Raw genomic sequence first — 23357 nt, 5'->3', positions numbered from 1 at the left:
TTTTATTTAGTATAAGTATTTTCATAACAAGAAAAATAATTCATCCAAATGTTGTTAATGTAGCAGCTTCGTCAACGATATACTGTTGTTTTTCATGTTAAAGAATCTATGCTAGGTAACTTACTCCGTAAGGGCGGGGCGTTTCCAGGCGATTTTTGCCCTTGTGGGAAAAAACTGAGATCATATATCACCTGTTAGCTCTATAGAGGTATCTTGGCGTTTCATCCTCATCTCTATTTACAATTAGTGTACGGATTTTTTCATATAAGCGTGCTTCGTATGCTGCTGTGTCTCCCGTCGTTGATTATTTGCTTGGGGTTGGAGCTTTGATCCACCAAACTTAGTTTTTATTGCGAACAGCTTCGCTCACTGCATATTTATTCAGCAACATCAATTAACTACATCACGACACTGAACACTGGACTGAACATCCACCCTCTTTGCCCCCTATAAGAAACACAAGAAACAGCAATAGGCAGCTAGGAATTATCCCCTACAATTGGAATATCCATGTCTCTTTGTTTATATTCAGCATGCTCAAAATATACAAGGAGACCAAGGTCGACTTCCGACCAACGGCGCCATCCTCGATCATCAACATCCCCATCCCATCCTCCTCGCAAGGCCTCAGCAATCCGCCACATCGACGTACGAAATTTTCCCTCTTACCTTCTATTACTCCTTCTTCGCACCTCGACTACGTGGCAAAGGATGAAAACGCTTTCGCAAAGCGCTACCTAGCCACCCAGGGCTCAGTCTATTTTCGCCAGCGAAAAACATACCCACGCAGCTTCCTCTGGCGAGTTGTGGGCGGTGACGAGGATGGTGATGATGATCGATTTCTCGAGATACGGCCTGTGGACTTGACCAAGGGCGGGAATGAAGTGACGACGTCAACGACGGCGAACAACCATCTACAGGAGGTGAATCTGTTACTCCGGCTCGAGTTTCAGGAAAGGATAACACCGCATGGCGTTGCAATGGCTGATTCGGAGGGGCATGAGGTGCTGAGTTTGTTTGTGGTTACGAGGGATAGGCAGTTGTATACGATTAGTTTGCGGCCGGAGTTCTTTCGACGGGTTGCGGCGATTGATGAGAATGTGGCCGATTGGTGTAAAATGAGCTGTCCGGCGCCGTTGTCTTTTGCGCATCCCCATCGCTTGCATGCGAGTAACCCTCAGGAGTTGTTCATTTCGCTGGATAGCGGGGCGTTGTTAAGGTTGACGAGGAAGGTGGGAGATGACGGTATGTATTGTTTTTGTTCTTCCCTGGGATAGCTAGTTACATGTATTGTCTGGGCTTGGTTAGGGATCCTTTGGCTGATTTCATTCTTCTTACTCATGTTATAGGATCTCACTGGTCTACGATCACTTTTGATGAAAAACCTTGGGGTTCCTCATTTCGCGGCCTTGTTAAATGGAATGGTCACCAGCAGATACGTTACGATGGGCGAGCATTGGATCCGACTACTTCGAATGCTATTGCTACAACCTCTGACCAGACTTTTGTGTTCGTTGTGGGTCTCAACCATACACTGAAGATTTGGAATTTAGCAAGCCATAAACTGGTTGCATCGAGGGATCTGCTAAATCGGACGGCTGAGCAACAAGACGCCGCTCCGACGACACTAAATCCCACCGAGTCCGCCTTTCTTCGTGTGTTTAATGCTGAGAGGGCTATGGACGGTGAAGCATATTACGCTGTCACATACTCGCCTCTGGATGATGGGCAGTTCAAGTTCTGGGCTGTGAAGGGTGCGTTGACATCGGACCTGGAGGTGGAGGACCTTTTCCCCGATTGTAGATTCAAACCTGCAGATCCAGACCCTTCTGGCAGCGTGTTTTGGAATATTGCAGATTTTCAAATAAAGTCGATGGAAGAAGGAAGACATATGGTCCTCTGGGTGCTTTGGAGGAATAACAGCCTCTATCAGATTTACAGCCTCCATTTTGATCTGGATAATCTGGAATCTGCATGGCGCCACAATTGGACAGGAATGGCATTGGAGACTACGGGCGAAGAACTTCCACCAAGTTTCCTATCGTCTGACATTGCTGATCCCACAGAGAAGTGGCTGGAGTATCTTTTCTTTCCTGGGAAATACTCGCGTGAAGTCCTTGCGACTTCTCTTGCTATCTATCAGGATGCTATGAAGATAAAGCCGGCAAGTGGCTTTAACAAAAAATCTATCCCTCTCCAACAGCAGCTCTGTTATACAATTTTGGAATCGGTTTCTTTGCGAAAATTCAGCGAAGCTGGGGTAGACTATTCGAAATACAGACGGGAAACGGATACCAAATGGCGACAGTTCTGGCAGATAGCGGATGATCTTAATAGAAGGCGAAGAGAGGCGATCTCCCTTAGCTATGATGCGTTTACTGATCTTCCATGGCTGCTTTTCTCGGATGGATGCTGTCTTATTCGCGAATGTAGCAGCACTGAGCTGCTGGTACATAATGATGGCCATGCATTGAAACAGCACAGAAGAACACTGGAAGACTCCTTTCATCATAGAAATTTGGATCAGGAGTTGAGAGATCGGCCGGATCTGCTAGCTAGGCTTATTGAAGCTGCCTCATCGTTTAGAAAGAAGTTTACACCGGAACTCAACCATGCATGTTCTATGGCGTTGAATGCTGAGCTTTACACGGAACCCTCTCTCTCAGCACCAGAGAGAGTTGCTGCATTTCATTCACGGAGTAAATTCGCGGAGTTGATCACTGATGATATGTTTGATAAAATGTTTGCTGGCATTGAAACGTCCATAGGGCTGGAGACGCTCACAAGTGAGCTTTTTCTTTCCATCATCGATACGATGCCGCTGGAGTTTCCAGGAAAGGACTCCGAACTTTTGTCTACAGATTTTGGGCGTGCGGTAACTGTTCAGGGTGTTCTGGAGACCATTCGGCTCAACAGAGAAGTGCTGTATGACCTTTTACTGCTTACTGTTTTTGTTGAGACTGAATTGACGCAAGAAGATGGCGTGCTCTTCGATGGGACGGATTTGTTTGCAAACCTGATTGAGCTACTAAAGGAGTATGAGATGATGGTATGGCTAGGATCAAACGTTCGACCGTTGCCTGGAAATTCATCTCATGGAAGCACGAGCAATGCGATGTCACCGGTATTATCCAAGGAGAAAGGATCAAATAAACAAGAGCACAGATTGTCGACTCTTCTTGAGGACCTCTTTGCTTTCCATATCAAACCTCGATCGACATTCGGTGTGCCTCAGACATTTACTCTCACCCAACAAGTTCGCGATGTTGTGTCCTGGATCACGAGACAAGGTGAAGTGTCATTCCCGAATGTTTTGGTGTTCATACAATGTGCCCTTCTGGCATCGGATAATATCGACTTGGCATCTGATTTCTTGCGCTTTCAACCAAACACTGCATGGTCTACATATGTTAAAGGACGGTTTTATGTAGCCAAGTCTATGTTTGATGTTGCCGCTATTTATTTCCAGAAAGCAGCATATATTCTCTGTAAGTACATTCTATAACGTTGGCTTGCTTCCAGGCAAAAATACAGACTGACGCGAATTTCTTTTTCCATCCAGCACAAGGTAAAGCAGTTGGCAACCTGCATGAGATGTCGTCGAATCTTCTTGATATAATATCAGTTAACAGCTTCAATAACGGGCTTCCAAGATACTTCCAGCACATACTCTCTCTTTTTGAGAAGGCCAGGGCATTTGCTCACGTTGCCGATTTTGCACGTCATGCTCTTCAAGCTCTTGAATCTGACCCGAGAAGGAATGATCCGGAATCTGATTATATTTATATGCGGACTGACCTGCTTTCACGTCTTTTCCACGCTTCCTTGAAAACCTGTCGGTTTGATGAAGCCTACTCTGCCCTTTCCCGATATACAGATTCTGCGTTACAAAAGTCGGCCCTCACCTCTTTAATCACCACTATCCTTGCGGCATCGGGACCAGGCACAGCGGGACTCCAGAAGATCCTCCGTTTCCCTATTTCACTGCAACCAAACCTCGCATCTCACATTGACGAAGTCCTCCTATCGCTAGCAAAGAAACAAGCAACACACGGTCGATCACAGGGCCAATCATTACCCTCTGCAACTCCTTGGCAAGGCAAGGGCGATATCCCAGATTACCAGCGTGTTCTCCAAGCCTATCGCATCGCACGTAATGACATTCGCGGAGCTGCAGAGGTAACTTACCAAGCAGTCCAGCGGCTGCGTGAGGCAAGGGATCGCAGCTTCTACTCCACTCGTACTTTGAAGATCCGACGAAACGCATATGAAGAAGTTGCACCACCGAAGTTCCAGGAGGTGGATGACGATGACGTGGAGAGTAAAAATTTGCGCAATGAGCTACTATCTCTGATAAACCTTCTCGCCTGCATGGACAAGAGCGAGGCATACATCCTCGTTGAGGCTGAGGATCCAAGCAACAGCTTTCGCCCACGCAGCAGTAGTGTCGTTGGCAATGCTGGTCCTGTGGAGGACAGCTCGGTGATTTTGGACTCTAACACCTCAACCATATCGCACCGGGCTTCTATTTCGCTCCCGACTTCTGTCAAGGGGCATAGCTATTCGCCTCGCTCAAGTCTTGGCACCGGCGAAAGAAAGTTTAGCACCGGATCTCAGCATTCTACAGGGCAACGGCAACAGCTGCCGCAAACCAAGTTTCCCAAGCGTGTCATTGTTACGTTAGAGGATCTGCGGAGAGAGTACCAAGCAGAGTTGGATCGAGTCAGCAGGATTGAGAATGGGGATTGGGAGTTTGGATTTGTTGCAGGCCCGGAAGAGAATATGGATACCGATATGAATGATGATAACGTGAATAATACGGAAGCGATGGATACTCTCTAACTCGTGTATTACTTCTGCGCCCTTTGGGCCTGTTTACATTTTTTTTTGTTTGTTTGATAGCTTGCTTTCAATGGTGGGCGGTATATTACCCCTGTCATATTGTGCTTACCTTACGCTTAGTTATCCCCCTCTGCTTGTTTTTTTCTCTATCCGCGAGATGGAATGGAAAACCGGTATTTCTTTTACAGTCTGTGGTTAAAAGGTGGTTACTCCTATCAAGAAACTCCTACTCTCAATTCGAAGGGGATTATTGGTCTTAATGGGATTCGAGCAGTTGAAGGGATGACGAAATGTTCCAAGTTGGAGTGACGTAAATCTTCACTAACAGGTTGCATCCATGCAATTGATCAACCAAGACTAAGATCAACAAAGCATCGTAGACCCTGCCCCAAGTGCCCTAACTAATGCCACAACTCGACGAGAGGCATTTACAGAAGTGATCACTCACAAGCAGTATAGATTGGTATTTCGGACGTACATCACTCGTCAATGGAAGATGAATTACTAAGCTTCAAAATCTCATCATATATGTATTTTATAAATGACAGGGAGGCAGCTGGGAGGACGTATATGGATCGAACTTGTGTAGCAGATATAACATTTTACATCCAAGTCCGTTAACAAGTTGAAATATCCTGATTCAATCTATCTCGGTGGAGTTTTTTTCGTTCCGTCCCAGCTTCTACGGTGTGTAAACCAAGAAGCATCTTATATATCCCATGTTTCAAGCAATCATTGCAAAATGGCTACTATTCCAAGGCTCTACATTATCAACATTCACCAAAGCAAAGTCGACAGACTTAAGCAAAGTTCGCCCTTGCAGATTTCCCCGATGAGCTCGAAGGGGACGTCGTGGGACCTGGGCACTTCACTCTCGGTTGACAGAGGCATGTGGATACGAGGAACTATAGGCAATTCTCTGCCCGCGAGCATCCTGAACTGCTTGTTCGTCATTTGAACATTATGTCTGGAAAAGGTGGAGGAGCGTTAGGGCCAGTCTCGGGGGAGGATGGGTTCTAGCGGTAGGACGCGAAATACGGATATATAGAAAAGGACACCGCCAGGTGGGAATACCATGTTTGTCAAAGGGAACAGGGTTTTACTGCATCATCGCGACTATCACGTTAATTTGTAAATAAAGCACGATACATATAATACTGGAGCAATGAGCGTCAGAATCATAATCAAATACAATGGTCTTACCTCCCAGAGAAAGTTGATCACGGATACACCAGGGGACGCCGTTATTTCACTTTTGACAGCGCCAAGTTAACTATTTATACATTAATCCGCACTGAGGTAGATTTCCGGAGAATTTAAACGTCATATCCTGCCTGAGAACCCTAAACAAGCTATCTATGGATGCCTGTATATTGACGTCACACGACCATGAAAACCTACCAGGAAACTCCTAGGTTGGCAGACGAGCTTGGAAGTTCTGATGGTTTCAGGACCCGAAGATAGGGAGTATGGTCCGAAATTCTGAACTGTGGGCGAGATTTCTTGCCTGCAAGCCGGGAAAGAAGTATATATAAACAGGAGGAAATGCCTGGAGACCGCGGCAAGCTGTATTTGACTGCAAATGGGGAAAAAACACCACACCAGAAGAACGAGGAGAAACGCCTTGAAAGGGTAGAAAGAATCAAAATCTACATTAGCTTGGATTGGCCGATTCCCATTTCCGTAACGTTTCCTCAGCCATGGTAACTTTGAGCCCCACTCTGGCGTCGAGTTCGTATGTTTCCCATTTCGCAACCTTGTCAATCCATTCTTTGCACTCTCGGACCTTGCATCGGTCGTAGGATTGCGTGTTTTCACCTGAGGCTGTGTCTGTGTCTGTGGGTTTAGTGTAAAGCAAACTTGGCGCTGATGGCGTTGACGAAAGGTTTGTGGGTGAGGAGGCATCAGGGACGTCAGTTGTTGAGCTCAGTGGCCGATATGAGAATCGCTCCATCCATAGATTTGCGGCCATTTCATAGTGGGCAGTTGGGCATGTCCAGTCATCTTTAAGATGGCCTTTGAATACTGCCTTGTCATGAACGAGGATCTGGGATTGTAACAATTGCTTCGATTCGTCGTGTCTGCCCAGCGCCCGGAAAATGGAAGCGCGGAGCACAGCTAAGATGGCAAACTCGTCTATACTCTCCCGGTGCCAATGTTTATTGTGAGGGCTCTCTGACCATTCTAAATGCCTCAGCGAATCTTCGAGTTGCTCTTTGTTCATGCGACTGTGACCGTTCCAAAAATATATCATTTCTTCAATTGGGTCTACGCCGACTGCGTCAATGAAATCAACATTCCATTCCTTGGCGCGTGCTTCCCATTTTGAAAGCTTCCGAGCCACAAAAACGTCAAATGGAAGTTGGCGGGCTAGAAACTTCTTTTTACCTGCTTGGGAGGGTACCATTTTATATAAATCAACCGCTTTAGAGGCGTATACCTTGGCGACCAAAGGGGACTTCTGTGCATTCTGCCGGTAGAGAGCAAGATAGGTGGATGCGGCAATATAATAATACAGAGCTCGCGACCATGAGTTGAGTTCAGCGCACTAAATAACATGTCACCAGGAGGGTTAGAATAGCGTAGTGTTAAGTGCGATTACTGTAGGACTTCGAATTCGTACCTTGATAAACGATTCAGCGCATAATTCATATTGATGAACGTACATAGCCGTCAAGCTCTTTTCGAACATACATAATGCTTCAACCTGCTTCAACGGGCTCTTCGTGTCGCTAGATAAGAGCGCAAGGGCCCTGTTTAAATTTCTATTCGCACCATGCATCCGAGATTCCTCTAAAAGCCAAAGACGGCTATGGGGAAATCGAATTCTCATTTTCGCCAATAGGGTTGTGAGTCGTTTCTCCGAGTAGCCCTCGATAAACTCTTCACTTTCGGTTTGAGAGTCATCTATGATATCGCAATATCTAATGAAGCCATTGTAATAAGCCAACAAGGCCAAACCTGCAATCGCGCCATTCAGGTTGTGAAATTTGCTAGCTTGCCACAACATCCGGAGACCTCGAGTTCTGTCGCCACGGAAGCCGACAATATATAGCAATTTTGAAAAGGCTGGTGGAACCATCGAAATGAGAAGCAGCAGGAGGCCGAAGCAGAGGTTTGTTCCAGAATGCACAAATGAATCCACGGGGTGTGTAAATATATCAGAATCGGGGTCGTGATTTAGATACTGTCCGGGAGATGAAAGTTTCTCTGGAAAATCTGTCGATACACGTCCTGCTTCTGCATGGGAGGGCATCGCAATATCGTCATTGATTTCTTTCTTGTCCCCCTGAGTCGAAATTGACTTATTTGTATCATCGGGTGATAGCGTGGTCTTTTCGAGGGATTCAGAAATTCCATCAGGTTTCACTTCGGTAGATTTGAGTTTATCGCTCCGTAATGGCTCAGTTGGTTGCGGGTGGCTAGCTGACAACAAACTATTTGAGGACATCATTTTCCTTGTAGATTCCGCCTGGAGATATTTCTCCTCCATCTGCATTATACTATCCAGCGCGATATATGCTTTCCTGAGCTTGTAAAAAGCCCTGATGCTCTCCGTTAGACTTTCATTCAGGACTCCAACAAGAGCAGCCATGAGCTGAGCCATGCTGCGACAAAGGACATATTCGGTTCCAGGGGAATAAATTGTCGACCGGAACGCGTTGGGGGCATTTAAATTATGCTGAGCTTTATGTTGATCGTTTGATGCACTCGTTTCAGCCTCAGCTAGCAGTTCGCCCGCTGCAGAGGATGTATTGTCAATATATGATGATGATATCAGTGGAAAAATGGGTACAGGTAGCCATACCAAGACGCATGATGTCCTGCTCAAAACCCAACGTCGCCCGCACGAATGCAACAATTCCTTTTCCAAGCTATGCAATGTCACAGGGAGCGACTCATTCCATTACTATCTGCTTTAAGAGAAAGAAGAGAGTCCCTTTTTGATCCTCAACACCGCATGGACTACCACACTAGCATACACACCTTATGAAAAGAGGAATCGCCTTTATTCAGGCCCTCTTCAGCGCGGTCTACATCATCATTCATGATAAAAGTAGCTGCTGCAATAGCACCAAGTCAGCCCACATCGATCTCAAGGGCTGGATTTGGCTGGGTGAAGGGCGGTTGGTAATACCTTCCAGAGCGCTCTCGACTGCATGCCAATTGACGTAAAACAAATGGTATCAGCGTCTAATCCGTAATACTGAGGAGCTGTACAAGGGGCTGCAGCCACTCACGCTCTCGCGCTTCAGCCAATGCATCGAGCGATTGCGTTGATACGCTCATGGGGGCCGCTTTGCTGTAAAGCCATGTTCCCACTCTAAACATCGTAATTGCAATGTAAAGGATGATAATCGAAGCTGGACGATCTTGGAAACCGGTCGATCAATTGGAGAAAAAGAACAGAGCAAATTCAAGTTTGAATTTGAGATCTCATGGGTTTATTAAAAAGTCCTCAGCTCAGCAGCCAAGCGGACGGGCGCTAAACAGGCAACAGAGGTCTAAGCTCACGCACGGCAGCTCCAGCATAACAGGGGACAGCGCAAGGTGACCAGATTGCTGGCTACATCAAGAATCAGCATCGCCCGCATAAGCATGAGTGGAATAGAAGATGATGAAGAAAAGAAAACTGAACAAAAAAACGAGTTAAAAAAGACGAGAAGAGAAACTTTTCGATAAATTGGGTGAAGACAGCCAAATTCAGGCGTAGTTATCAAAGTATCCTTAGGAAGAACGCCGCAGCTTACATGCGTCAGTTACAGAGTCGATACCAATCATACAGATAGTTACCTGCCAAGCGCACAATTTACCAACCCTAATTCTGTGCAAATTTTGCCTCTATCCCTGTTAAATATCTGTTCCGGAGATCTGCATGCTGCCTTCCAAACTCCAATGGGATAATATTCCGTACCGAATCCGAGAAAAGACCAGAAAGAACCCGGAGTTTTTATATTTCAAGACGCCGCCCTGTCGCCGGAGCTGGCGGATGATAGGTATGGTACGGTACGGTGGCATCAGCTGGCTGTAATATATACCAGCCCTAAACCCTAAATCTTGGCAGCAAATGTTGGCTTTGGACGCTTGGCATGTTTGCTTCCACCCCGCGTATTATCATCATCATCATCATCATCCTCATCCTCCTCCTCATCCTCCATAGATGGATGACTCCGAGCAGATCTGGATACCTGGATATGCTCCATATCGTTGTTATATTCCAAACCTGCTGATACCTTGGGATCTACCTGAATTGACTCTCGAACACTTGCAGCCTATGATACCTGACCTAAGAATTAACTGCCTTCCAAGAAAAAGCTGTATCCCAAATCCGCCCAAATTCCCAGCTATGTCCGCCCAATCCACAACCACACAGTCCACAACCGAAAAGCAAACCGATGCCGCGGCCCAAAAGCAACAGCAGAAGCCTACTTCTCTAGAAGAAGATGACGAGTTTGAGGATTTCCCAGCGGAAGGTATATCCCATCATTCCCCTCCGCATTCCCTCCTGCAACCCGACGCCGCAGCAAGAGAGATTATACATCCTTCTAAAACCAACCATTTGTCTTTAATTTTACCCAGATTTTAGTGCAGATACTAACATCGCTTCTCCCAATTCTTATTTTTACTTAGATTGGCCTGCTGAAGAAGAAGATGAAGAAGCTGAAGGCGCTAGCGTCTCGCCCTCAGACCACCTTTGGGAAGAGAGCTGGGACGACGATGATCAGAGCGATGATTTCTCAAAACAGCTGAAGTACGGACTCGCTTTTCTTTCCTGATTATTGCATACATTCTTACAAAGCTGACTTCTTCTTCTTTTTTTTTTTTTGTTGCAGGGAGGAGCTCAAAAAGGTCGAAGCGGCGAAAAGGTCATAGTAGCAGCTATTTAGCATTGCTGCCTCAGCTTGGCCCTCGTCGATTCCCACCCCTTTTTTTTTTTTGTTGACTGACTATGATGGGAACATTTGGTTGTGATTTGATGTGAAAAATTCAAACAACCAGCACTGGGGTTATCATTTTTTTTCCTTTCTTCTTTGTTTTCTTACGGGTCTGAGCTTTTCAATTTCTCTGCTGTTTAATTTTAAGTGTTACTGCTGCTGAAACATGTTAGAAATCCTTTCATTGTTGTCTTTTGTCTTTCCAAATTTGCAAGATTTATTCAAAAAGAGAAAGAAAGCATTTCCTTGCATACACATATACCCAACAGACTTGCAGATGTGAATGTCAGAATGCGCCATTCTCACTTTTATTGGTGACTTTTGTGAAGACGACTTCTGTCACATACAGTTGACAGAAGTTTCCCTGGCATTGTGTCATGATACATTGGCTCAGGGGACTGGAAAGGGAGGCAATGAAGTAATCAAAAGCTACATAAAACAGCCTCCCAAAAAGGAGATCCATCATGCTCTCCATTGCAGGCCTGTCCCCTCTTATGTGAGCACCCGTCCAGGAGCAGAGGGCAGATTCTTTCTTAACCTGTCCAGGTGCTCTATTCAATTATATCTATTGGAAATTTAACCTTGGGCCATCTTCAACTTTCAACAAGCAATTGAATTGAGGCAAATTCTATCGTATCACTTGGTGCCCAGTAATACGACTGTCCAAACCGACCATCCAAAGAAGTCTGGCTCTCTGTATACACACCACCATCATCATCTATTTAGCAACTAATCTATTTCTCTTCAAAAACCCACTCACCAGCCTTTCAAACCTCTCCGGCTTCTCCACCATGGGTAAATGCCCCGCCCCCTCCACCACCAAAAACTCCGCCCCTGCCCCCATCATCCCAACCATCTCCCTCATAGTCTTAGGCAACACGCCGTCTCCATCTCCAACTAAAAAGGCGCCCCTCTTCTCACTCTTTCCCATCTCGTCTACCAAATCATACATATACAGCACCTCAACCCCGTTCTTAAACCCCTCCAAACTATTCCCCCTCACTATCTCCTTGACCCTTCTCGCCCTCCCCTCCATCTCCCCACCATCATAACTCTCCTTTACAAACCACCTACGAACCGTAGCGTCTGCCAGCTGATCACCAACAACCTGCTCACCAGTCTCCGCCGCCACAGCCCCCTCGCCTTCTGCCATAGCAATTCGCTCACCCCACACTTTCCTATTACCCTCTGGACTCTTTGCATTTGTGTCACAGGCAATAAAAGTCCCCGTGCGCTCGGGGTATTTGAGCGCAGTGTTCAACACCGTTGCGCCCCCGAGACTCACGCCTATTAGCGCTGCGGTTTTTGGAACACGCAACGTGTCGAGGATAGTGATTATATCTCCTGCGAGGACATCGAGGGTTACAGGCTTCTCGCCGCTATTGCTCAAGCGGCCGCGGGTCAGGTAACGGAGAATCCGGTACTGGCAGTTTTCGGGTTTGGAGAGGAAGCATGTAACGAAATCGTCCCAGATTGCGTAGTGAGTTAGGATGCTGTTGCTGAGGAGAATGAGCGGGGCGTGCGAGTCGGTGGAGCCTTCAAGGCGATAGGGTAGGATTACGCCGTCCGACGTTGTGATATAGGATTCTATGGCGGGGAATGAGGAAGGGCTAGAAGCGGGTGATGGGGAGCCGGGCAGTGTTCTTGTAAGTCCGTCTGGGGATGTAAAGGGGGTGACAACCTCTGAAGAGAGAGAACCTAGATCCCGCGGTGCAGCGCCGAAGGTGTAGTAATGTTCATAAACGCGTCTTGAGCGGCCCTTGACTACATTTGTCATAACCTGTTCGCGCCAGTGGGTGGCGTTTATGGCCGTTAATTCCGGACCACCAGGGCCGTCGTGGGATACGTACTCGTGCACAGAGAGGTACTCTCTCGTCTCGGTGGGTTCGCTGACAGAGCTCAAGAAGCGTCTTGTACGAAGCCACCCGGGCACCTTGGAGAGGAGTGGCATGTGCTCTTCGCGATACCATTTGTTGAACTCATCTTCCTTATCCGGGTGTAAGGTCTGGATAATTGTCACGAGCACTCTCTTGCCCCTCCCGTCCAGCTCAGCCTGTGTCGCTTCCAATGCATCCAGCGGTACATACCCTTCTACCTGCTTGCTCTCCACAAAATCGTAAAGCCGCCTATCGATCGTAATATTGGCCATAGTCTCCTTCTCACGCTGGCTCTTGACATCATCGCGACGCAGGCGCAGGTACTGCTCCCGCTTCAACTCGGCAATATCCGCGACATCGTATATTGCGAGCCATTCGGGGAGCGCTGGGGTTGAGCCAGAGGAGCCACTTGTGACATCCGTCGCACGGAAGCGGAAGCCATTCTCGATAAACGGGAGGCGGAGGCGGGTAGGACCGTGCTCATTGTTATACCAGTCGTGGAATTGGGCTGGGGAGAGGTTGTCTCCCGGCTGCATTGTTACGTAAAGCAGGCCGGGTGCCATTGTGCCTGGATATTTGGTTTTATTCGAGATGATTAGAGCTGGGTTGGTGCACTCGTGCAGTTACGGGCAATGAATGGCTGTATAATATTTTCACTTCTTCCAAGGTTTCTCGATTTTTAACCCCAGGCTCTTGTATAACTACAAGTGGAGTGGGACGTAAGTGTTAATTCCTCCAAGAAATTAAAATCGAGATCGTATTATCGCGAATCTGCAGATATAGCAGAACTATGCATATGCTCAATCTTGTATAGATAGGTTCTGAGGCTGCAAGTAAATGAACTATCACACAACTCTCTGATTTTGGCCCGAGAAGTTTGTTGCCGAGTGCGGGAGCCGGAGCTGATCAGGTGGGACTCCACCACGAAACGGCCAAAGAAACTCTCAACATTGTCATTTTGATGAGGGCACGGCTGGGAGGGGTGAGAGGCGCAATAATTTCTGGTTACGTAAAGGCAGTGATATACTTATTATATGGAATTGAGTCCTTGACTGCGTTGTCGATGTAAGCCTGTAAACTAAAAACAAACATAAATAATACGCCATGACGTCATTACCGTGAGGGCAGTTCAACGGTGTGTCGAACGTGTTACGAGATATTCTCATAACTTTACTCACTCATACAACAACTGCCCGAAATTCGAGGAAAAGGACAATTCGAAATTCTATCCCTGCGCCCTTCTAATCATACCAAATTGCATTCATCCCAAATCCTGGCTCTGGAATATCCAAATGTGCCACTCGCGCCAAAAACTCCCCTTTCCACCGATATATCTCCACCCACCCTTCCTGATCATCCGTCAGAGCCAGCCACTCGTCACTGAAATCGCAAGGGCTGACTGCATTCGAATGTCCACCGCTTGTCGGCGTTGGATTGATGAATAGCTGCTTTTCAATGTTTCCCGCGGAGCCTAGCCGGAACGCACTGATGTACCCGGTCACGTCGAAGTGGTTGGACCGCGCTGTTGCGAAGAGGTGCGAGCCGCTATGGTTCTTGAAAACAACATCGGAGCGATAATTTTTAGACGGGTTGACGCCTGTATTTTAGGTAGAGGTAAGTAAAACTTTGTTGCATTTCCTTCCTCCTTTCTTTCTTTCTTTCTTCTTTTTTTATTTTTTATTTTTTTTGTTTCGGTGGGGATGGAATGTACCTGGTGGGATCAGTGGGTATATCTTATGCGTAAAGACCGGAGTATGCGTCTTCTGGTCAATTACGTATTCCGCCAATCGGTTCCCAGCTTCCATCAATGCATATAAATATTGGCCGCTGGGGTGCATTTCCACCCAGCGTGGGTGGTCACCAGGACCAGGTGCCTCGATGCTATCCACCAGAATTAGCTTGCCGGTCTCCTGGTCCTTTTTATGTGTCCAGATCTTGTTTGCGCCCATATCTGCGGAATACAAATATGTCTCTGTAGGGTCAAACACCATGCCATGCACGCCCGAATGCGGGTAATATTCGTAGTTTTGTATATTTTTGCCGAGTGTCCCATCTGCAGTCACGTTGAATACATTGCCGTAGCCTGCGTAGTTGTAGAAAGGGTTTCCGTAGACGTTGTAGGGGGGTTTCTTTGCTGCGAGGATGAAGATGGCTCTGGTATTTGTATCGGCATTGGATGCTAGGGCTATAAGAGGAGAGAAAAGATATGAGTGTGTATCTTTATTCTCCGGTATATATCCAATTCCCCAAGAGTGCTTCAAGCAGGGGACATACGGTGACCAGCTAAAGGATACGAAACAGAGTGACTGATATCTGCGGGGCTTTTAACGGAGTGCGAAGACCATTTCTTTATGGAGGCGCCGTATATGTTCTTTTTCGCATGCTGTAGATGTAGCAGTGTTACGTCGACAAGGGGTCAGCAACAAAACAGGCCATACATATCGATGTATATATATATATATATACGTAGCTAAGGAGCTGGAAATCTCTCACATCAAAGGTCAGCCACGAAATGGGTTCATCTTCCGGAATGCTGGTCTTCTTGGCCAATTTGAGCGTCAGAGCTTCATCATCGAATTCAACGGTGTAGATATTTCCTGGTGGTGTCCAGGTGCCAATCATTAAGTGGTGCTTCATGTTTTGAAGATACGCAGGAATAAATTCAATCCAATTAAATCATCGAAGCAACATCAACTTAAGCTATTAATGCTTAAGACTAGTAAACCCTAGAAGGAGATTCCCCATCATTCCTTGACTTTGACTTTCTTGATTGAATGCAGGCGAAACTACCACCCAAAACCGGAGGGGGGGGGGGGGGGGTGGGTTGACAAAGGCGAGATCAAACGACTCCCACATCCGTTAGTTAACTAACTAACTAGTTAAACCGCACTGACTTTTCCCAAGGCCAAACGGTCCGGATGGAGCCAAACGCACAACCCGCAGCCCTTTGCCGAAGATACTCCCAAGCGTATCCATCCTAGAATCGTAGAATTTTGTTGTCCACCTGTCGAGTCGGGAATAAGGGCCCGGCAAATGCGCTCGGTAGTTGTGCTGACTCAGCGCTAGCTACTGCCGCCAAACTCAACCTCATTCAACCTTCAAACCAGACAACAGCGGAGGAATACGAAAGATGAAAGGCGATGAGGATGTCAGGAGATGGGATTTGTGGCTGTCCCCGTTGTTCGAGTAGACAGTGAGCTAACTAACAGAGTTGCTACCCAGTTTTGTGATGGCTTATGGCCTCTTCTTGCTTCTCTTTTACCCTTAGAGATCCCCTGACAAAGAGGATCCACCGCAAACTGGTTGGATCGGTCTCCCCTCTGCAAACACCCGATGGATCTGCCGGGTGAAAGAGGCCAGGATTTTGGTAATAGTCACTATCTCTACGCAACATTGAAGAGAGAGAGAAAAAAAAAAGATCAAGCCCATCCCAGAATAAATATATTAACAGCTGCTAGCCCTGCTATTATTTTCTTTCTCTCTCTCTCTCTTTCCATTTCTCTAACTAACCTCTTTCTCTTCTGCTTTCTCCATTTAAAATCTTCATCTGTCCAACAGATATCTCGTTTCTCCCAGTGATAATCCTACCCCTAGTACCTATCAGAATTTGACAATATGGCCACCGCTTCTAACAGCGCTGGCACAAGCGGTGTCAAGACAAACGGGGCCAGTATGCACAAATATGATCGGGATTTCACACAGGCCGTGATCGACCTCATGGGTCCCAGAACAGCCCCCAGAACCAGACAAGTCCTGGGCTCTCTCATCCGCCACATCCACGACTTCGCGCGTGAAGTCGAGCTCACCAACGACGAGTGGCTGATGGGCGTAAACTTCATCAACACCATTGGCCAAATCAGCACTCCAACAAGAAATGAAGGACATCGCATTTGTGACGTCATCGGGCTGGAAACGTGAGCTTGTGGAAAACATTTTGATTACAGTAGTATCATAAATCCCCAGAACCAATCTAACAACCATACAGCCTTGTCGACGAAATCGCGCACAAACTCGTCCTAGAATCCGGCGCCGAATCCCCCACCTCCTCTTCCATCCTCGGCCCCTTCTGGAGCCCGCACGCCCCCTTCCGCAAAATAGGCGACACCATCGTCCGCAGCCCGCACACAGGGCAAGTCTCCCTGATGCGCGGCCGCATCACTGACCTTGTCACAAAGCGTGGAATCCCCAACGCAATCTTCGACATCTGGCAAGCCTCCTCGAACGGCAAATACGACTTCCAGGACCCAGAGAACCAGGAGCCAAATAACCTCCGCGGCAAGTTCCGCACAGACAACAACGGCTTCTACCACCTCTACATCCTTCATCCAACCGCCTACTCCCTACCTACCGATGGGCCAGCAGGTGTCCTGCTGGATCTGCTGGATAGACACCCATTCCGCCCAGCGCATATACATCTCATGATTAGCCATCCGGAGTATAAAAGCGTTACGACGCAGATTTTCCCGCGGGATGATCAGTATCTCAGCAGCGATACGGTGTTTGCGGTGAAGAATGACCTGGTTGTGGACTTCAAGCCGCTCAAGGGTGATCCGAAGGCTGAACTGGAGCTGGAGTACAATATCAGGCTTGCACCGAATACTATGAAGACAATTTCTCATCTGTAATACTACCTCCCTCCACTCCCGATCCCTTGCCTATGTATTCTTGGCCCCCCCCCCCCTTTTTTTTTTTTTTTTCTCGTCTCTTTTTGAACAGTGATTTATTCAAACATACATGGCATTTCCTAGCTCATAATGTTTTTCTTTCTACGGCTGAGATTATTATTGTTGTTATTTTATTTTGTGCGTGGGCATGGAATGGGATTTCTTCTGGGTGGTTCTTTTGTATTTTCTCGTGCCAGTGGCACTTCTAAGTTCTAACTCCTTGTGTGATATGTGAATACCTCCTTGTCCCTCAGCTACATTTTCCCTTCATGTTCTTGTGATTTTCTTTGTCCAGCAGTGATGCATGGGTTATCGAAATTATGTCCCCTATTCTGTTTTAATATATCACGTCAACGCCATTCTGAAAATTTGACCATTAGGAGCTGTTTCGTCTTGTTTCTCACATATCTGAATTAATCGTGAAACTCCATTAGGGTGTCATCAGAAAGCCAGTAACTAATAAAAAATGAAGCACCTTTAGCTGTAAACAAATGCCATGATACATAGGTGATTTACTACAAAGACATATCAATCCCGAATCCTCTTCCGTGGTATTATATACATGTTATGGTACTACATTCTTCAACCACCCGGATCACTTGAACTCTCCTTAAAAAACGCAACTACAAACCAAAATCAAACCTCTCCATCCATTCTCCCCCCCCGTCGCTGATGGAACTGGCTAATTTGTCGCATTGCGGTGTCGAATGGGGCGGTGTATGAGTGGAATGCACATGGGGTTGTTGGAGGTGGAGGTTTTGAGTGGGGAGGGGAAGGAGAAGGGATATTATCACGGGAGGAATCTATACGGACTCATGACGAGGGAAATCAGGGTTTGGGAAGTGGGTGTGGGAAGGGTGTTAGGTGAGTGGGAGATTGTTGAGCTGACGGCGAGGATTGCAGCGTATAATTGTATTAAATAGTTGGTTTTCGGTTGCGTTGGATGTTGGGGAGTGGGACGGGAGGGAGATGGTGGAGGAGATGGAGAGGGGTATATAGGGAATAAGGGGGGAAATCAGGGGCATCATGTGCAGCTTTCGTCAACCGCAGGTTTTCACACTTTGGCTCGGTGCTGTTGCTAGTGGGCTGACACCAAGAATTCTTTGTCAAGTGGCGAGGGGTAGAGACCACCCCTTGATGCGAATGCTTTCCCGTGGACTGGTTGTCCACAGTCTTTCATGGATGTCCCAGGTTCAGGATCATATATCAGTGAGGGATCGACTGACAAGGTTCGGAGAGCAGATGTGTGGCGTCTTTTACACCTATCACAGCCACCGAAGATGATCTACATTATGAAAGCCGCCCGTTTACGCCATGGGCTCCGATTGGGTACACTACTGTCCGTAACTGTGTGTCTCGTGTTATCATTCATTTGAATTGTTCGAGCCAACAACTTTGGGTACCAGCACTGGAACTGGACTTTGGAGGATGGAACAGTCATTGAAGATCAAGGCTATGAAAGTACGGCTGGCGACAGCTTTCCAGAGGAGAGTAATATAGATACGGATATGATAGCAGATCTAGTGTTCCATCAGAAATCACTCAATCAAGAAGCATCTCGGGAGGCGTCCCTTGACATATTTCGATGGGTTACAGTCAACGGCGAAGGAACTCCCCCCGAGAAAGTATACAGGGACGCTTGGGTACAATTTGGGGATGACAGTGATGAAGAGGCGGATGTGTCAAATGATGACAATAGTGCATGCTATGAGCGAGGAGATAGACTGGGAGAGTGGCATGGCCAGATTATATAGCGCCCTGGACACTCGCCATGACCCCAAATCCCTTCAAGCAGAGATCTGGTAGCCACTCTGTCCGGTTGAGGGTTCGGGGATGGCCCCCAGAACTCCGGCTTTCCTCCAGGATGTGAGCGACACCTCTTGCAAATCCTCTAGTGTACCCCATCGTAGTTAGGGCGTACTTGACGGCGCTTCCACTATGTTCTGCAATTCAGAGCTCTACAAGTTTCGTACGTATGTACGTTGTTCAAGTGGCCGCATTCGGATGCATTGCACCAACCATTTCTGCTGGAGCTGGTACTCATTGTATGGTCTGTTCTCGTGGCTAATACCTTTCATTCGCATACGATACCGTGAGGGAATCCTTCTTTATGTCTGCTTTGTCAATTGCTGGTACAAATTGGATCATGGACGTAGAAGGCTTGACTCGAGCTGTGGATTACCGAAGATCTTGTTGGTTTCAAATTGCCGTGCCCTATTCACACAGTCAATTGTGCACCTTTGAATGAGGCTCCTATGCAGATGATTAGAGAAATGTTGCCAACTTATGAGTAATTATTCGGGACGGGTCTGGGGTTGTGGAGCTAAATTCTGTGTCGAGAGGGTTGGGGAAATTTTAAGAATCCCGCAATTTACCATTGATGTTGCACCCCCCGTCAGATGGCCAGGGAAGGTCACATACCCAAATATCAAACCCGGCACCAATCACCCCTCCACGCATTGGTGCCTGATATATGGTAGGTCATTGTTGGAGGAATCATGCACAAGATGTCTGATTCGTCATTGTTCTCTCGTCTCTGTTAATTATCATTCACATACAGTAACAGAATCCACAAGCAAGCACAACACTCACTAATCCAAAACACGTTACACATTAACTAATTCATGAATCATTTGATTCAATATGTGAAAATGTTGTAAAGTCTCTCCCACTGGTGGTTTAGATCATCATGGACCTGGGGCTGTTTGCCTATTCTTTTCATTAACTCAGCAATTCTCAACTTTATATCAACCATTTCTGGGTCTCATTCCAATTTTGCGATGGCAGCAGAGCAGAGGTGCTGCAGTGCATTGATATCCCTGTGATGTGCCATGCTTTGTTCCATTTCAAGGCATCTGAGATTTGGCCCTAAGTCTCAAAAGGCAGCCTGAATGTCAACAGCTTTCATCTCTTCAGATTTAGACCACTTCATGCTAAATATGGGATGCTTCTTTGAGCGCTTAGTTGAGTTTAGGTATGTTTATCATAAGAATAAGTCATGCCTTGTAGTCGAGACACTTATTGAAATCATGATTGATACTTGTCTCTATCACTGCACTCAATTGTGCTTCAGAGTCTGAGAAGAGTGACAGACTGAGTCTAAGATATGCTTTCATAATCTCATATTGATGATCATGATCATCATTCTTGAATGAGCAGTATAGAAGATAGTCAAGATCAATCAACTCACCCACATTTGGCTGGCTCTCGCGCGACCATCACCCTGGAGGCGGCGATGCAAAATTGGCAGAAATGCGTATCTGCCAACGTTTGAAGAGTGGCTTAAGTACGGCTGAGCGGACGGGAAGCCCTGTTTTCCACTCCACGTGGTCGTATGTGCTGGATACCTGTTTAAAGAGGATTATCACCTCCAGATTGCGAAGTTGTTGGATTTAAACACTGCCCAAGGGAGATCGATGTTGCATCGCTGAGAGTTACCCCATCCACCTCCAGCTCAGTTGCATCTACCTATGAGATCTGTTGTCGACCAAAAGCTCTGCCCTCTTTGAAGGTTGAGGGTGATTATTGTGTTTGAGCGCAGGGAAAGATTCCCCCTTTCCAAAGCAAAATCTATTTCTCTGCGCAGCCCTATCTCAACGGCTCCGGCTGGTTTTGACCGTGATTTGAGCAGGCCACTTGCAATGCATTTATTGATAAGAAGAAAATAAATTGGATTTTTTTGTCATTTTGTGTTATTAAGTAAATGGTATTTGATGAACTGAATCCTCAATCTGCAGTTTCAGCAGTTTTCACCGTGGACATCTGGTCTCCTGAGCTGCAGAAAAGGAGATCAATTGAGTGTCATCCTCTCCAGTCACCAATCAATTGTAAAAACAACGTAACCTACCTGCTTTTTATACACTTATTTTCTAATAGCCCTCCGTGCCCAGGACACAAGTCTTACTTACTCGACAAAGCGCTAACACCAGGCAAATCCTTCCCCTCCAACAACTCCAACGATGCCCCTCCACCAGTCGATACATGGCTCAACTTATCCTCAGCATGATACTTAGCCGCAACCGTCGCCGTATCCCCACCGCCAATAATGACAATCTTCCCCTTCTTCACAGCCTCAATACAGGCATTCAACATCGCCTTCGTTGAGCCTGCAAATTTGTCGAACTCAAACACCCCAGGCGGCCCATTCCAGAGGATCGTCTTGGCCTCTGCAATCGCGCCCTCAAACAACTTGATACTCTTCTCCCCAAAGTCCAACCCCCACCACCCATCCGGAATCCCTTCTTCATCCGTCTTATACTCCGAATTCGCATCCGCCGCAAACTTATCTGCAATAAGATGATCGACAGGAAAGACGATGTTGATATTATTCTTCTTGGCCTTGGTCACGATATCTAGAACGATCTTGCTGCCCGCCTCGTCGAACAGGCTGCTGCCAATCTTCACGTTGTCCAGCACCTTCTTGAAGGTATACGCCATCGCGCCGCAGATGATGAGCGTGTTGACCTTATCGAGTAAGTTGTCGATCAGCTGGATCTTATCGGATACCTTGGAGCCACCGAGGATGGCCAGGAACGGCCGTGTGGGGTTCTCGAGGGCTTTGGCAAAGTATTCTAGCTCCTTTTTCACGAGGAAACCTGCTGCTTTTTGAGGGAGGTTAATGCCGACCATGGAGCTGTGGGCTCGATGGGCCGTGCCGAAGGCGTCGTCTGCGATATTGTTAGCGAACGTATATTCTCCCCGACCGTGTATATATATATATATGTTTCTCACACCCTGTGTATGCGGGTAGATATGAAGGGAACCCTACTGATGTAAATATCTCCCAATGTCGTCAACTGCTTCCGGAACTCCTCCACCTTGGCCTTATCAGCTTTCACTTTCTTCCCGTTCTCATCCTTATAACTCCCCTCCTCTTCCGGATGGAACCGCAAATTCTCCAGCAGAATCACCTGGCCCCCACTAGCCTTATTCACAGTCTCCTCGACCTGCTTCCCAACACAGTCATCTGTGAAAACGACAGAGCCGCCCAGTAGCTTCTCCAGCTCTGGCACGACGGGTTTCAGGCTGAATTTGGGGTTTGGCTTGCCGTCCGGCCGGCCCAGGTGGGACATCAGGACGACGGCTTTGGCGCCATGGTCGATGGCGTATTTAATGGTGGGTACGGCGCCGACGATGCGTTGGTTGTTTGCGACTTTCTTGTCGCCGTCGAGGGGGACGTTGAAGTCGACCTGTATCTCAATGTTGATTTATGGGAGTAGGTGATTAGCCTGGGTTTGTGTATTCATGGTTCGGTACAGTTCATAGAGGGATAGTGAGAGGTAACATACTCGGATCAACACCCTCTTGTCTTTGAGGTCGACGTCGGCAATGGATAGCTTGTTGGAGAGAGACATGGCGGCTGCAGAACTGCCTATGGTATGGCTGGTCAATTCAACTAGGTAAGAGTAAATTATTTAGTCAATTGGAATTAATACTTCAGTTAAAGATATATATTAGAGAGGGAGAGAACAACGAACCAGGAGTGAGGAAAGATAATTGATATGGGTAGGTGAGTATGTATCTTTAAAGAAAATACAGGTTATTGTTGTGTTTATATAAATATTTGGAGGGGGGGTTTACTGTCATTGGTGGGGTTTGGGGTTACTTTCGGGTTGGACTGATGTTGGGGATAGAGGCAATTGGATTCTGGCCAACATTTTTCAACCTGCTGGGAACAGTTCGGGAGGCACGGAACCAGTTAACAGGGGTTTTTATAAGGAGATTTATCAGAATAATAAGTGAGGACTAGACAATGCTTTATAGCTGTTTTGGGATTTGGATATTTATTTTCGAGCGCTGTATGAATCATATGTTGCTTTTAACTATACACTAAACATCTAAAATTCACTAGTTAGCTATTGCTATTTATTTGCGTCAGTAGATCACTCCCGATAGAAACCAGCCGAAACGGATCTTAAAACATCCCATCCGCTGCACCATTACCACCCCGCAAATAATGATCTGAAATCAACCTATCTCGACGCAGAAAACATAAAGAGAGAAAGACCTAGGGAAAGAAGTGGTTAAAAATACAACCC

At 46.9% G+C, this 23357-nt stretch overlaps 9 protein-coding genes across 9 annotated transcripts; 5 read left to right on the top strand and 4 right to left on the bottom strand.

Moving 5' to 3' along the window:
- Nucleotides 1-533: 533 nt before the first annotated feature.
- On the top strand, nt 534-4842 carry PADG_01903 (uncharacterized protein; the record flags this gene model as incomplete). The annotated part of the gene is made up of 3 exons (XM_010759325.1): nt 534-1245; nt 1350-3488; nt 3563-4842. The coding sequence occupies 3 exons, from the start codon at nt 534-536 to the stop codon at nt 4840-4842; spliced, it is 4131 nt and encodes a 1376-aa protein (XP_010757627.1).
- A 742-nt stretch (nt 4843-5584) lies between these two features.
- Nucleotides 5585-5800, top strand: PADG_01902 (uncharacterized protein; the record flags this gene model as incomplete). Its single annotated transcript, XM_010758816.1, has 1 exon — nt 5585-5800. One exon carries the CDS (start codon nt 5585-5587, stop codon nt 5798-5800), a length of 216 nt encoding a protein of 71 aa, XP_010757118.1.
- Nucleotides 5801-6496: 696 nt separating this feature from the next.
- On the bottom strand, nt 6497-9132 carry PADG_01901 (uncharacterized protein; the record flags this gene model as incomplete). The annotated part of the gene is made up of 6 exons (XM_010758815.1): nt 6497-7390; nt 7466-8583; nt 8651-8717; nt 8830-8906; nt 8981-8998; nt 9084-9132. The coding sequence occupies 6 exons, from the start codon at nt 9130-9132 to the stop codon at nt 6497-6499; spliced, it is 2223 nt and encodes a 740-aa protein (XP_010757117.1).
- A 1057-nt stretch (nt 9133-10189) lies between these two features.
- PADG_01900 (proteasome regulatory particle lid subunit SEM1) lies at nt 10190-10619 on the top strand (the record flags this gene model as incomplete). The annotated part of the gene is made up of 2 exons (XM_010759324.1): nt 10190-10316; nt 10474-10619. 2 exons carry the CDS (start codon nt 10190-10192, stop codon nt 10617-10619), a joined length of 273 nt encoding a protein of 90 aa, XP_010757626.1.
- Nucleotides 10620-11496: 877 nt separating this feature from the next.
- On the bottom strand, nt 11497-13218 carry PADG_01899 (uncharacterized protein; the record flags this gene model as incomplete). The annotated part of the gene is made up of 1 exon (XM_010759323.1): nt 11497-13218. The coding sequence occupies one exon, from the start codon at nt 13216-13218 to the stop codon at nt 11497-11499; it is 1722 nt and encodes a 573-aa protein (XP_010757625.1).
- A 678-nt stretch (nt 13219-13896) lies between these two features.
- Nucleotides 13897-15292, bottom strand: PADG_01898 (uncharacterized protein; the record flags this gene model as incomplete). Its single annotated transcript, XM_010759322.1, has 4 exons — nt 13897-14252; nt 14367-14840; nt 14930-15038; nt 15122-15292. The coding sequence occupies 4 exons, from the start codon at nt 15290-15292 to the stop codon at nt 13897-13899; spliced, it is 1110 nt and encodes a 369-aa protein (XP_010757624.1).
- A 978-nt stretch (nt 15293-16270) lies between these two features.
- Nucleotides 16271-17280, top strand: PADG_01897 (uncharacterized protein; the record flags this gene model as incomplete). Its single annotated transcript, XM_010759321.1, has 2 exons — nt 16271-16569; nt 16641-17280. 2 exons carry the CDS (start codon nt 16271-16273, stop codon nt 17278-17280), a joined length of 939 nt encoding a protein of 312 aa, XP_010757623.1.
- A 1217-nt stretch (nt 17281-18497) lies between these two features.
- On the top strand, nt 18498-19073 carry PADG_11339 (uncharacterized protein; the record flags this gene model as incomplete). Its single annotated transcript, XM_010759593.1, has 2 exons — nt 18498-18668; nt 18726-19073. 2 exons carry the CDS (start codon nt 18498-18500, stop codon nt 19071-19073), a joined length of 519 nt encoding a protein of 172 aa, XP_010757895.1.
- Nucleotides 19074-21219: 2146 nt separating this feature from the next.
- On the bottom strand, nt 21220-22673 carry PADG_01896 (phosphoglycerate kinase; the record flags this gene model as incomplete). Its single annotated transcript, XM_010759320.1, has 3 exons — nt 21220-21986; nt 22088-22508; nt 22608-22673. The coding sequence occupies 3 exons, from the start codon at nt 22671-22673 to the stop codon at nt 21220-21222; spliced, it is 1254 nt and encodes a 417-aa protein (XP_010757622.1).
- Between the last annotated feature and the right edge of the window lie 684 nt (nt 22674-23357).

Source organism: Paracoccidioides brasiliensis (genome assembly GCF_000150735.1).
Source record: "Paracoccidioides brasiliensis Pb18 unplaced genomic scaffold supercont2.2, whole genome shotgun sequence".
In the NCBI taxonomy this organism is placed as follows: domain Eukaryota; kingdom Fungi; phylum Ascomycota; class Eurotiomycetes; order Onygenales; family Ajellomycetaceae; genus Paracoccidioides; species Paracoccidioides brasiliensis.
Note: the sequence above shows the minus strand (reverse complement) of the source record. Positions and strands in the feature narration are given on the sequence as shown.